Source organism: Gadus morhua, chromosome 9 (genome assembly GCF_902167405.1).
Source record: "Gadus morhua chromosome 9, gadMor3.0, whole genome shotgun sequence".
Lineage (NCBI taxonomy): Eukaryota > Metazoa > Chordata > Actinopteri > Gadiformes > Gadidae > Gadus > Gadus morhua.
The window spans coordinates 3,065,591-3,080,307 of NC_044056.1; the positions used below are offsets into that span (position 1 = coordinate 3,065,591).

General features: G+C 46.7%; 1 protein-coding gene across 1 annotated transcript in view; it reads left to right on the top strand.

Moving 5' to 3' along the window:
* The window catches only part of kiaa1549la (KIAA1549-like a), a gene marked incomplete at its 5' end in the record, with an annotated part of 49,277 nt that extends 39,498 nt beyond the window's left edge, over positions 1 to 9,779 (top strand). Inside the window, 7 exon segments of the mRNA XM_030366031.1 lie at positions 210 to 381; positions 634 to 672; positions 674 to 732; positions 3,156 to 3,289; positions 4,765 to 4,919; positions 5,575 to 5,637; positions 6,388 to 9,779. Coding sequence (XP_030221891.1) covers positions 210 to 381; positions 634 to 672; positions 674 to 732; positions 3,156 to 3,289; positions 4,765 to 4,919; positions 5,575 to 5,604 — 589 coding nt within the window.
* Positions 9,780 to 14,717: the final 4,938 nt, after the last annotated feature.

The following is a 14,717-nucleotide window of genomic DNA, read 5'->3' on the forward strand; positions in this document are numbered from 1 at the left end:
CTCTACAACCTGCAGACTGTTAAATCAAACTTAACTGTCCGTTGACCGGAGAAGGTGTGTGTGTGTGTGTGTGTGTGTGTGTGTGTGTGTGTGTGTGTGTGTGTGTGTGTGTGTGTGTGTGTGTGTGTGTGTGTGTGTGTGTGTGTGTGTGTGTGTGTGTGTGTGTGTGTGTGTGTTTATATTAACCACCCCTCTATCCCCAACCACAGCAGCCACCATCGCTACAACCCCCACGCCCACACCGCCTACAACCCGGCCCACAGCGCCCCCTACTGCGGGGGGGTGACCAGCGCCCCCGGCACCATGAACCTGCCCTGCGGGGGGCGCCAGAGGAGCGCGCCCGGCTATGGGGACATGCACCAATGTAGCCTGCCCAAACCGGTCGGTGCATTTCACCATCCGTCAGCATGAGCTGTGCCTGCCATGACGCATCAGACACAACGTGTGTGTGTGTGTGTGTGTGTGTTGGTGTGTGTGTGTGTGTGTGTCTGTCCCTCCCTGTACAACAAAAACAAGACTTGAATTCAAAACATTAGCTGGGATGTGTGTATGTGTGTTTCATCAGACTGATGTTCTCGTTGTGGAGGTTCATTAGCGTTTGTTTGTTTGTCGGTTGTGTTGTGACGGCTGCAGGGGTTCAGGTTCACCCAGCTCCCCGACATGGGCGTCGGACCCCCCCCCCCCACTGATCCCCTCGCGGCCCGGCCCCCCCCCGGGAACCTCTGTGAGGCGGTAAGGCACGCAACACACACACACACACGCACGCACGCACGCACGCACGCACGCACGCACGCACGCACGCACGCACACACACACACACACACTCATGCACGACACACACACACACACACACACACACACACTCATGCACGACACACACACACACACACACACACACCCCGACACACACACACCGACACACACACACATTTTTACTCATACTCACTCTCAAACACACACCGTCACACACACAAACACGTGCACACACACACACACACACACACGCACACGCACAAAAGAACACTACGCAAAAACTATAAATACCGCAACCTACAGATCTGAAATGTGACTTTAACACAGAGAGCCCCGCTCGTTGAAAAGCCCTTTCTGGAAGGTTCTACTGTTTTCTACCTGCGGTTGACGCGGTGAAGAAGCTCATCTTTGTTGAGGAATCATTAAAAGCACAACACGCTGTCGGTCTCTGTGGGTCTCAGTGACTCCGCTCCGTTCTTCCGCTGGATTAACTCCCACTTTTTCTTCCTGCCAGCGGTATTTATGCACGTTGAAAATTGCATAATGGAGTCACCTAATGGCTTCATTAGCCTATGCCATCCACAATTACCCGATTGGACTGTTCCTGTACAGCCAAACCCGACTTGACAAGCATGATGCAGTGCTGCTAATGACATTGTCCTTGGCATGCATTGTTGTGATACTGCGTCACCGAGCACTGGTACAAGACCTACAGGTCCTGGCTTCACAATATAGGACCGCCCATTGAATGAAAGATTGCAAAAATGTACGGCCAACAGTTTTCTTTCTTCATCGTTTAGGATTTAGGATTCGTTGTAGTTGATATCAAATGACAGCGACTCCAGCGTCGTCTTAAGTGCACACAAACACACACGCCCTATTGTTGGATTTAATGGCCGCCAATGCTGCGTCTGGAGGCTGTGGCTCACTGTCTTCACAGAAAATTTCTGATTTGTACTTCAAACACAGACTTGTTCTCCAAAGAACAGCGGCTTTGTGCCTTTTGTTGTCCTCTGTCAGCTCTCTCTCTCTCTCTCTCTCTCTCTCTCTCTCTCTCTCTCTCTCTCTCTCTCTCTCTCTCTCTCTCTCTCTCTCTCTCTCTCTCTCTCTCTCTCTCTCTCTCTCTGTGTGTGTGTTTATGCTCTCTCTCTCTCCCCCCGCCCTCTCTGTATACCTTTCTCTCCCCTTCTCCATCTTTCATTAAGTTCTTGGATCCAAGCCCATACGTGAGGCCGCATATCGTTTGATCTCCAGAGCTTCCTAATCTATAGTGCTGTTGCCTTGGCGTCCACTGCCAGCACCACGTGCACTTCAGCACCACTGCAGTGACGGATGTCTTCCCAGTCAGTCGTCAGCCCTTAGTTTCTGGTTCACATTATGTGGCAGGGGAAGTCTGCCACCTAGTGGACAAACCATGGATCTATCACATAACAACCCCAGGGACTTTAGCAGGATGAGAATAGGAAATGATGATGAATTCCAATTTGCACTTGGTTCCAATTTGCCAACCTTGGTTCCAAAATAGAGTGGATTCATTTTTGACCAAACGGCCAGCTTGTGTTATCTGGTGGGTGATCTTTGGCTGGTGGTCGGACTGCAGTGTTTGAGCTGGTCTTCATTATGCATGCTGGAGAGTGCACGGTGCATTTGGAATGCAGCGGGGCCATAAAAATGCACCTGGTGGCTCGGTCATCCCTCTACGTCTCAAAAGCTGTTCAGAACAACTGAAACACTATTCAGATGTTTCAGATGATTGCCCTTGAAGACTAGACTGCAATGTGGTCTTTTCAGCCAGCATTTTGACACCATGGGAACGGACCTTTAATATCTACATGTACTCGTGGCGTTACAGAACGAATACATTCATCACTTCGCTGTTCAGTGTAGTTCCTCTAAACTGCGAGGAAACTGCACAGTTCCAAATCAACCTCGCTCCTTTGTGCGTCACTGTCGTCTAAGTATAAGTGTACAGTGATTGTTGCTGCTTCGCCGTGTAGCCAGGAGTGAAAATAGCCTCAACCCATTCAATTGGATGAAGAAATAGAAGCAAGGAAACCGATTGACTGAAGAAACATAGGATTTCTGAGATCCATCCCTTTAAGATCATTCACATGTTCAACTGTGTGCGAACATGTGTACGCGATAAGGACAATAAGGACTATCATGGAGTCATATCAATGGTCATTGAAAGCAAGAGGAGCATATAGTTCTCATTGCTAATGGAGGGCAGGTGTTCCTCTGATGAGAGATCAATGACCCCAAAATAAAGTGGACTCACAGCGAGCCGCTACACCATCGACATTCATCGGCAGGAATATGATGGCAGTTTCTTGTGTCGTATTTGTATGTCCTTCCTTGAATTACGTCTGGTTTAATGTGCGTTTGTTCTCTCCTGTGGACAGATCCACTCCAGATGTGAGTTTGAAACCCCGCCTGGCTGAGACCCCTGAGCAGCACAACGGGGTCCCCTACCCCCCGCCCTCCCGCACCCCCTTTCCTGCTGTCACCGTGGACCAGTCCATCAGCAGCTACTCAGGTGTGTGTGTGTGTGTGTGTGTGTGTGTGTGTGTGTGTGTGTGTGTGTGTGTGTGGTACTGCAGGGGGGGGGATTGCAAAAAATGTTTTCCCCCGTAATTTTTTCCACAAATTTAAATGTCTTTAAATACACAGTAACATGAATCCAACACACTGTAGTGAACAGATTAATCGAGGCAGAAGATGTCTTTCAGTCAGCAATGCACACATTCAGCGACACACAGGAGCTCTGTGGCATGGCCACCCTACTCACTGTACCTTGCACATGTTTACAATAAAAACATGGATCTATGAAGCTGTGTATTGTTTGAATATCTTAGTAGTGAATGCACGTACATTTATACATGGCACTATAGGAGCAGTTTAATTTAAAACACAATGTTATACAATATATAAGTAGGGGGTCCCGGCTCCATCTCTCCATCAGTTTGGGGGTCCTTGGCCTGGGAAACGTTGAAGACCCCTGCTCTAGAGTCTCACACCTCCAGGTGAATACTCTAGAGTCTGACAGCAGGTGGCCTCACGCCTCCAGGTGAATACTAGAGTCTGACTCAGCTATCGGGCTCTCTCACTTTCTTTTGCATCGTATTTGTTTCGACCAATCATGTTGCTGGAGGCAGGTATCTGCCAACCCTCTATTGGCTGACGGCGAACACAAACTCGGCCAACACTAGTAAACTATTCAAACACTATGTAGACTGTACAGAATCCCCTCCCGAAAGCTTCATCCATTGACACAAGTCAGTTTCCCTTTGGTAGAATATCTCTCTAACAAAAAAGCAAAACCCTCGCCCCTAATATATATTTTGGTTTCCGGCCCAAGCTCTGTTCCGCTATGGCAGAGCAGGACTGCTGTTTCCACGATTAAACACTAGGTAACAGACTGACCACTAGGGGGCAGTGTCCACCAGCAGAAGAGCTGCTGCTGGTTGGTGGCACAGATAAAGCACTCAGACACGGTCCTGGACTATTGATTGAATGAGGATGAAGCAGACAGTAAACGCTTGTGTCTGCTGCCTCCCCAAATTGAAAAATGCACACCTGACTGGAGGTTTCTGGAGCAGGATGTGGGATGCCTTTGTGAGTTATGGCGGAGGACATTTTAAAGTCGCAGCGCGGCCCTCACACGTCGTCCCTCACACGGTGGTCTCCGTCTGCGGGGTCAGGGCGTGGCTGGAGCCAAACCTCCTCCTGACATTGACTCCTGCAGGAGTCGGCAGTAGCGCAGCCGGTTGGCTGGTAGCCGCAAGGTTGCTGGTTCAATCCCCCGGCTCCTCCTAGCTGAGTGTCGAGGTGTCCCTGAGCGAGACGCCTCTCCCTGACGAGCTGGCTGTCCCCTTGCGTGGCTGACGCCGCCATCGGCGTGTGAATGAATCGGTGGACGTCAGGCAATATTGTAAAGCGCTTTGGATTAAAGCGCTATTTAAATGCATACCATATAACATTCACAATGGAGGCTGCGTCTTTGACCGGCAGGGAACCCGATGACCGCCGTCTACGCCATCTCCGCCAACCGCCCGGGCTACTCGGACTACTACGTCATGTCCCCGCCCGCCTCCTACCGCAGTCCCTCCTGGATGTCCTACCCGCCTGAGCAGGAGGACCTGCCCCGGCAGTGGAGCGACACCCCCGTGAGCAGCACCGCTCGCATGCACGCACTCACACACACACACACACACACACACACACACACACACACACACACACACACACACACACACACACACACACACACACACACACACACACACACAACCGTGAACAAACAGACAAACACACACACACACACACACACACACACACACACACACACACACACACACACACACACACACACACACACACACACAGACAGACAAACGCACACAACCGTGAACAAACAGACAAACACACACACACACACACACACACACACACACACACACACACACACACACACACACACACACACACACAGACAAACGCACGCAACCGTGAACAAACAGACAAACGCACACACTCGCGTGAATGCACACACACACTTCAACGCGCACACAAAGACACAAACACACACACACACACACACATGTGAAGGAACAGACAAACGCACACACTCGCGTGAATGCCCACACACACGTCAACGCGCGCACAAAAACACGTGCACAAACACACACACCCGCACACACTCACGCACACACACACACACACACACACGCGTGAAGAAACATATACACAAGCCATTTCACACACACATAACGATGAGCAAGCAGGTGCCATGTGACTGACCAGGCCTTCTTCTCCTTCCAGAACTCCCGCCACCTGGAGACGATCTGCTGAAGTCCAGATGTTGCATTAACAGCTGCTTTCTCGGTGGGTCATTTTCACATATGCTGCTCTGACCTTCAAACAATGTGATAACATAAATGGCAGAGAATCGATACACCTGGTCTTTAAACATTTAGAGTTCAAACAATTTCATCACATCTACGAACAATTTGAATCCGATGATGTTCATTAAAGCTTTGTATTGAGATAAGAGGTTCTGTAGCTGGAGATAGCATTGAGGGTAACTGTAGAACAACAGCTAACAACTAGCGCATTCGCTCTGAGCATTAACGGCGCAACCACAACCCCAAAATGAAACGCAAGGTAGTCCATCTTAATGTGGTAGGAACTAATAATGAAAACTGCACATAAACACATCATCACTTGGATTTTTTATGCAATATGTTATGTTTCGCAACATTTCATGCAGCAGCAAAGGAAAGTCGCATATTATTATAACTTTATTCAAGACACAGGAAGGTCCACATAGACAGCACACTACATATATACACATATACATATGTATACACATATAAACACACACACACATAAATACACACACACACACACGCACGCACGCATATATAAAACAATATAAAACATTTAAATTGGTATCGAAACTAAGCAAGAACTTCATGTGGAACAATGAATAAATAATGAGGCATACGATAAAAAGTCATTATAGTAGTAATAATATTGTAAACAGCGCTACCTCTTGGTTGCTGTGATGTTGTACAGCAGTAAGCGTTGAGGCTTGTCTGAAGAGGCGTTTGGTTCTGATTCCCTCCTCTCCAGACGTCCGTTTGGCCATAGGACTCCTCTTCGCCCTGAAGACTTCGTTAAGCTCTCATGACGCCATGACACCCCCGGAACGCACTGGGCTGCGCTCCTCTGAAAACAAAAACAATGCCTAGAGCTCCAGCGCCCCCCCCAGGTCATGCCCCTTTCACTGATCACCCCCCCCCCCCCCCCCGACAACCACCACAATACGGCACCTCCAAAGCCCCCTGATCCAGAGATCAAGATCCCCTTTTCTAACCAATGTGAATACTCAGCCATAACCGACTCTTTAGGTGTTTAGCTCTCTCTCTCTCTCTCTCTCTCTCTCTCTCTCTCTCTCTCTCTCTCTCTCTCTCTCTCTCTCTCTCTCTCTCTCTCTGTCTCTGTCTCTGTCTCTGCCTCTGTCTCTCTTTCTCTCTCTCTCTCTCTCCCTCCCCCTGGCCTCTCGCTCTCCCTCTCGCTCTTGCTCTCTCCCTCCCTCTCTCTTCCTCTCCCTCTCCCTCTCCCTCTCCCTCTCCCTCTGGTCTCTCTTGTTTCTCCCGGAGCCCATGGACCTCAGAGCACAGCTGGGTCCCCACTGCAGAGCTCTTAGCTCCACCCCAGAACTCCTGACCTCTGACCCTGACTGCAGTGACCTCTGACTGCAGTGACCTTTGACCCTGACTGCAGTGTGCTGTGTGAGACTGGACCGCTCCTCTTCTCCTGGCCCAGCCTATGAGAGGCTCCGGTCTGCAGGAAGGGGAGGGGCTTCTGCCATGGTCAGGAACAGTTCAGTACCAGCACACAAGAACGCTTTACAATGGGAACACATGGGCCCCTAGCCCAGACCCCCTGGCTCGGCCCCGGAGCCCCTGGCCCGGCCCCGGAGCCCCTGGACTGGCCCTGGAGCCCTGGCCCGGGACCCCCTGGCCTGGCCGGGACCCCCAGCCCGGGCCCCTGGTCCTCACTCTGTAGAGTTACTGCCATCGTTACAGCAGGCGTTTGCTGGGGGCTACACCCCCGCCTGGGTTTGTATTTGGATGGGGGCTGGGTGTATGGTGGGCGTGGCTTGGGGGGATAGTGGGGTAAGTGGGCGGGGCTTATGATAGGGCCGGCTTGTCAGTATAAGATCGACCATGACGTCGCCTAAAATCCTGGACTGATTTAAAACTGTGCTTTTTTTTTCTCTGTTGATCGATCCAATTTCCTATGTATATCTTCTAAAGTATGTGTATTTTAAATTTAAAATGGGAAAGAAAACCCTATGGGAAACACTAGTTTAAAAAAAACACATCTTCGTCTTGAGATGACTCTGTTTATGTTCTTTGGAATATTTGTGTGCTTCGTCTTCTTCATTTTTGTGATTCTTTTAAATGAATAACTGTACAGAAACAGTTGTGGGGTCTCCACACTCCTCACACACCATGAAGGCCAACGATACTGGCACCGCAGACAACTCCATGACTTTGTTGTGTTTGGTTATGAGACAATGGCTTTTAGTTTTTCTTTTGCTGTATTTAAAAAAGAAAAAAAGGATGTCTTTACATTTGACCTTCATCCAATATGTCGCTTAAGAGGATATTGTTAGTGGCTCGGCTCCGTCCGACATCGGATAACGACAGCGTTGGTCGGAGATCCGTCAGAGCTGGGTCAAAACGGTCTCTTTGTTAATTATTCAAACACACTTCAGGAGGGGGCTGACTGAACCTGCTCCGTATCCACAGAGCCAACGTCTCTCTCTCTCTTTCTCGCTCTCGCAGATTTTATCCGCCACTGCAATTTTCTGGCTGAGAGGGTCGCAGAAAGTGTGTTTTTCTCTTAAGTATCAACACAGCAGTATTAGTACGTTTCATTGTAAGGTGCCTTGGATTAAAGCCACCAGATAATGTATAGAGTTGTAAAGTGATTTAAATGATTCCAGTTTGACCCAGTTCTGTTCAGACCATGTGAGCCACCTCTGTGTTTCTTTATTTTTTTTTATCAATGGAACTTTTACTTGAAAAATGTGTCTACTGTGTTCTACTGTAAATGGAGAGAAATCAATTTTCGGTTGCTTTGGTCCTGATGATCGGGTGATGAGGTCGATGTAGGGAGAGTATCCTTGGAATAAGGTGTTTTAACTCTGTTCTAGCCCACTAGGCCTGACGGGCCGTACCGGTGATGATTAGATATAATACTGTACATAGAAGATGATCGATTGAAGAGGTTTATGCAAGGCACTTGGAAAGATTTTTAGCTTGATGTCATTTTGATCCTTCCTATGTCATTTTGTTTTTCCTCCTCTTTACTTTGTTCAGGTTTCTTTTACCATCTATGTCGAAAGACCATCGGACTGAACCACATGCATTCTGTACACAGAGACAGAGAGCGAGACAATGAGTGGTGGTGTGAGACACTCCCAAGAGGTCTCGTGAGTAGCTCTGCCATGTGTGTGTGGGGGGGGTATCTGTTAAATATAGGTCAACACAGCCATATTGGCCAGAATAAGGCAAGTTTTCGATGCAGAGAATGTCACATTTAGAGGAGAGGATATTTAGCCTCTCATCTTAGGGCCGAGGGGCAGAACCAATCAGCACTGGGCTCGCCGTTTCACCAAGTTGAGGTTAAATGGGTGTACCATGCATGAATACGGGCATTTCTGATAGAAAGAAAAAGCTAAAATGTGTCAATAATGGCATTCAATACCAAATAAAAGAGAATATAAGCTATAATATAGATTCTACGATAGAATAGTAATTTAGTTCATTTATGATGTTCACATTTGATAGCCATTTTGAAACCCACTTGAAAAGGGTTTAAGTGCTTATAATCCAAGCTTAGCTGCTGGTGTGAAGCTTGAATTACCGACTATCAACTTAAAAAAGAAAAGAAAGAAAAGGCCCTTTTAATCGCTTTGGAGCACCTAGGAGATTTAAACTTGATTTGATCAGTATTGACTGAATAATTCTTTCGAAGAAACCATGGATCATGCGTGTGGATATTGTTACTGTAAAAGCACAGTATTTGGACCGTGTTTAAATCCTTCAATGAACTGAAAAGTTCTCATTTAGTGTTTATGAGAAGAAAGCGAACATCCTCATCCATAATCATAACTGTGTTGTGTTGAACCCAGGGCAAGGCAAGGGATGTTTCATATTTCGATATTAATGTGCAATATTTGGACTGGCGAGCAGCGTTTACTGAAGATGGACTCGGGGATGTATTATTGATATTAATTCATGAATATGTTATTTATTTATTTATTGGTTCGTTCTGCTGTGCGAGCCATGTGATGGCACGCTTCTGTCACACGGAAACGGTAGTGTCACTATGATGTCATCATTCAGCCAAAATGGAGGACACCGCTGGTGAGAGAAATAAGTGATAGTGGATATAGTTACGCAGTCAACATTTCTGGGTGAATTTAAATAATAAAGACTATAACTACATATTTCTTCTTCTTTGAGCTTGGGTCTGTGCCACACACGTACACACGTACACACACGCACACACACACGTCAGATATATATAAACACACTTTATTTCACATGTTCTCCACCAGATGGAGACAAACACACACACACACACACACACACACACACACCAGGAGACATTTCCATTTCCCTATTGTTCACTTTAATAGTGGCACCTTCATAGTCTCTCAATCCGGTATTTTATGTTCGGTGTAAGCAATGCCGTAATAAGAACTATAAAGAATCCATTTATCTCCCACTCGTGGCAACAAGGGACAGACGGGCACAACATTTATAGAGCACAGCAGTTATGTCCCAGCTGTGATAAAACATGACAATACTCGTAGAGCAGCTACAGTACAGGTGGAATGCTCCCTCTCTCAGGGGGCTTCAGACTTCCATCTCTATGGGGGATCTGAGATCATCTATGATGTGTGATGGTCCCTATAGACTGATATCTGATGGTCCCTATATACTATGATGTGTGATGGTCCCTATAGACTATGATGTGTGATGGTCCCTATAGACTATGATGTGTGATGGTCCCTGTATAGACAATGATGTGTGATGGTCCTATAGACTGATATCTGATGGTCCCTATAGACTATGATGTGTGATGGTCCCTATAGACTATGATGTGTGATGGTCCCTATAGACTATGATGTGTGATGGTCCCTATAGACTATGATGTGTGATGGTCACTATAGACTATGATGTGTGATGGTCCCTATAGACTATGATGTGTGATGGTCCCTATAGACTATGATGTGTGATGGTCCCTATAGACTGATATCTGATGGTCCCTATAGACTATGATGTGTGATGGTCCCTATATAGACTATGATGTGTGATGGTCCCTATAGACTATGATGTATGATGGTCTCTATAGTATATAGTCTTTAGTCTATGATATCTGATGGTCTCTATAGACTGATGTGTAATGGTCTCTATAGTCTATAGTCTATGATATCTGATGGTCTCTATAGACTGATGTGTAATGGTCTCTTTAGACTATAGACGATAGATAGCGGGACAATTGTCTGAACCTTTATGGACAGAACAGCGGGTTGGTGAAGAGAGGGAATGATATAGTAACATAACACCAAAGCACCACAGGTGGGGACCTCACCTGGGTTTCTACAAGGTGTATCAGCTCTATTTCATTTGAAGTGGCGATTGGATTTTCATGTAAATAGATGTCTGTTAAGTCACTACCTATCTATGAAAGCCCTTGCATCAGCTGTGTTATGAGGGTTACAAACCGGCGGTTGGCGGCTTCCCTGTCGGGCTCTATGGGAACAATAAGCGCTTATTGCCAAAGATGTTGCCAAAGGCAGTAATCTTTGAGATTGCCTCCGTAATTGTTATGTTAGTGTAGTCACATCCTGGGGAAAAGGCAAGTCAACACAGTGTTCAATCTGCAACATTGGTTCTTAATTGAGAAGTCTCTAGTGAAACACTCGGCCTGGGAACTGGAGGTGATGTAGAAGGATTTGGGGGATCCACACACCATGTGTGCTGAGTGGCCAAGTGCCTTGTGTTTGAGTGTTTGTTGTGTTTGTTATGTTCTCCATCCTTGACTTGTTCCTCTGGCTAATCCCCCTCGCTGCTACGCCCAGTGTCAATATTGTGTTGTCCTCAGCTGGAACCTTCTGGGTGTGCTCACTGCAGCACTTTCTCACACTATGGCTGTTGCTTTAGACACTTGTGTGTGCGTGTCTGTGTGTGTGTAAGTGTGTGGTTGTGTGTGTGTGTGTGTGTGTGTGTGTGTGTGTGTGTGTGTGTGTGTGTGTGTGTGTGTGTGTGTGTGTGTGTGTGTGTGTGTGTGTGTGGTTGTGTGTATGTGTGTGTGTGTGTGCCTTTGTGTGTGCGTGTCTGGGGATGTGGGGGGGTGTATAGGTGTGTGTGAGTCTGACAATATGGGGTGCACAAATTGTGTCTTTGTGTGTGCGTGTGTGTGTGTGTGAGTGTATGCGTGTGCGCGCTTGAATGAATGCTGCCTCATCAGCGTTGTGCCCCCACCTTGAGCAGGAGGGCCAGGCTAATGAGATGCTTAATGCCTTCCTGTTTGTGTGTGTGTGCGCTTGTGTGTGTCTGTGTGTGCGCTTGTGTGTGTGTCTGTGTATGTATGTGTGTTTGTGTGTGTGTGTCCATTATGTGTGCGTGTGTGGGTCTGTGTTTGTGTATATGTTTGTGTGTGTGTGTGTGTGTGTTATTATAATAGTGTGTGTCTGTGTATTTGTGTTTTTGTGTGCGTGTTTGTGTGTCTGGGGGATTTATGCTGCCCTTTTTTTAATGTGTAATCTGTTCAAGTCAAACAAATGGGAATTCAATTATTCAGCATGATGTTAAAGCGTACACACCACATTTTCCCATGCACAAACACACACACACACACACACACACACACACACACACACACACACACACACACACACACACACACACAAACATGTGCTATTGAATGGCTTTGATAAATGATTATAGGATGCATAGTTCACCAACAGCTGTTGTGGAAAAACTTTTAAAGTGCTCTGAGACCTCTTTTCCATTCTCATGTCGAAGACCCTCTATTGCCTACGTATCATTGCCAGATAAAGCCCCTTAAATAACTAAGTTCATTATCTGTTATTACAAAGAGTGAGGGACCAAGATATACAAAGGCAGAGAGAGAGAGAGTTAGTTTAGCCAATGTTAGCTTGTGTTCATTTAGACCGACTCTCCAGGGAACCATTTCGAAGGTCTAATCAGCTTAGACGCTGTAATCACAGACCATAATACTGTTATCCACTGATCAGGATACAAGAAAAGGGGAGGTGAGGAGAGGAGATGAGAGAGGGGAGGACAGGGGAGTCGAGGAGAGGGGAGGCAACGCGGTTCGAGAGGGACGGGGACAGGGGCGAAGGGCGGAGAGGGCAGGAGAGGAGATGGAGAGGGAAGGAACTGGAGAGGGTGAGGAGGGAGGGAGGGGAGAGGGGAGAGGGAGGGAGGGAGAGGAGGGAGGGAGAGGATGGAGAGGGAGAGGGAGGGAGGGGAGAGGAGAGGAGGGAGGGAGAGGAGGGAGGGAGAGGGAGAGGGAGGCGAGGAAGGAGTGGGAGAGGGGAGAAGATTGGGAGGAGTTTGAGAGGGAGGGAGAGGAGAGGAGGGAGAGAAGGAGGAGGGAGGGGAGGAGAGGAGGGAGAGAAGGAGGAGGGAGGGGAGGAGAGGACAGGGAGGAGGGAGGGGAGGGGGAGGGAGGAGGGAGAGAAGGAGGAGGGAGAGAAGGAGGAGGGAGGGGAGGAGAGGACAGGGAGGAGGGAGGGGAGGGAGGGAGAGGAGGGAGAGGAGAGGAGGGAGGGAGAGGGAGGAGAGGAGGGAGAGGAGAGGAGGGAGGGAGAGGGAGGAGAGGAGTGGAGAGGAATTGACTGGAGGATAGAACCACTAAGAAGAGGGAAATGGTTGCAGAAAAAAATAACTGAGATGAGCAAAAAGGAATATCGAGGGGGAATTCAATCTAATTATTGGTTATTTGTCTTATTCCTGTTTTCTTCCTGATTGGAGAATTTCAATCGGTCGTAGTATTTATTAAAGATTACATTTGTGCTCTGAAGGTAGACAGAGCTGTAGTGCAGTTCTAATATTAATATACCAGTGTGATATAAACATTTTGTTTTTATGACTCCATAGAAGCTGAGATCCATGGTTATTAAATAATTGTAGTGGTAGGTCATAAATACGAGACTATAGATCATTGCTTCCAATAAAATGTGCTGTTACTCAAAAAAGCTAGATTGCACTAGATACCGCCGTTCTCCTATAGATGGCGCTGTGGGCTTTTGATATCTCTTAAGCGTCGCTTGGTCGAGGAAATTACATTGTTGAAAAAGACAAATGAAGAAAAGTTTTACATCATGAACAGAAAACATTATGCAAGAATTACAAAAAAAAGAAAAGAAAACATTGTTCTCTTTTCTTTTGTTGAAAGCTTGTTGTAGTACTTGTATATCACATTGTGTCATGAGAGAGAGAGAGAGAGAGAGAGAGAGAGAGAGAGAGAGAGAGAGAGAGAGAGAGAGAGAGAGAGAGAGAGAGAGAGAGAGAGAGAGAGAGAGAGAGAGAGAGAGAGAGAGAGAGAGAGAGAGAGAGAGAGAGAGAGAGAGAGAGAGAGAGAGAGAGAGAGAGAGAGAGAGAGACAGAAAGAGAGAGAGAGCAGGAGACAGAAAGAGAGCTAGAGAGAGAGAAAAACGAATGAATTAGACGGGGGTCGCTTCTCATTATTCTTATTCTTATGTGTTCATAAGAGATCCACTGTCACGTTTAGTATTAACTAGAGCTGTCAGTTAAACGCGTTATTAACGGCGTTAACGCAAACCAAATTTAACGGCGTTAATTTTTTTATCGCGCGACTAACGCAATTATTTTATTAAAAAAAAAAAATCTTTTTTTTTTTTTTTCTTTGGCTCAAAACAAAGAAGCAGTAGCCTGACTGCTATGTTCAAATGACATTTGTTCACAGCAGTCGTTTAATTGCACTATAGGCTTTTTTTTTGTATCGTCCTGTTTTGATCAGTGTATATGCCAATGTTGTTATCAATAAAAAATCATTTGCACAAGGCAAGCCGATGCACTTCACCATGTTGATAAGAGAATTAAAATGAGAAGAATTATGGGACAAAAAAATCAAGGGATATTTAGCATAGAAAAATAATTTGCGATTAATCGCGATTAATTAGAGTTAACTATGACATTAATGCGATTAATCACGATTAAATATTTTAATCGCTTAACCCATAACCTAATATTGGATCAAGCTGTCCGACTGTGTTATAGCAGGAGCGTACTCCTAGGGGGTGGGGGGGACAGAATCTGGCCTGGAAACCAGAAAAGCAAGTGGCGGTGTTATAGCTCACCTTGTTTCCTCTTTAGTTACGGAGA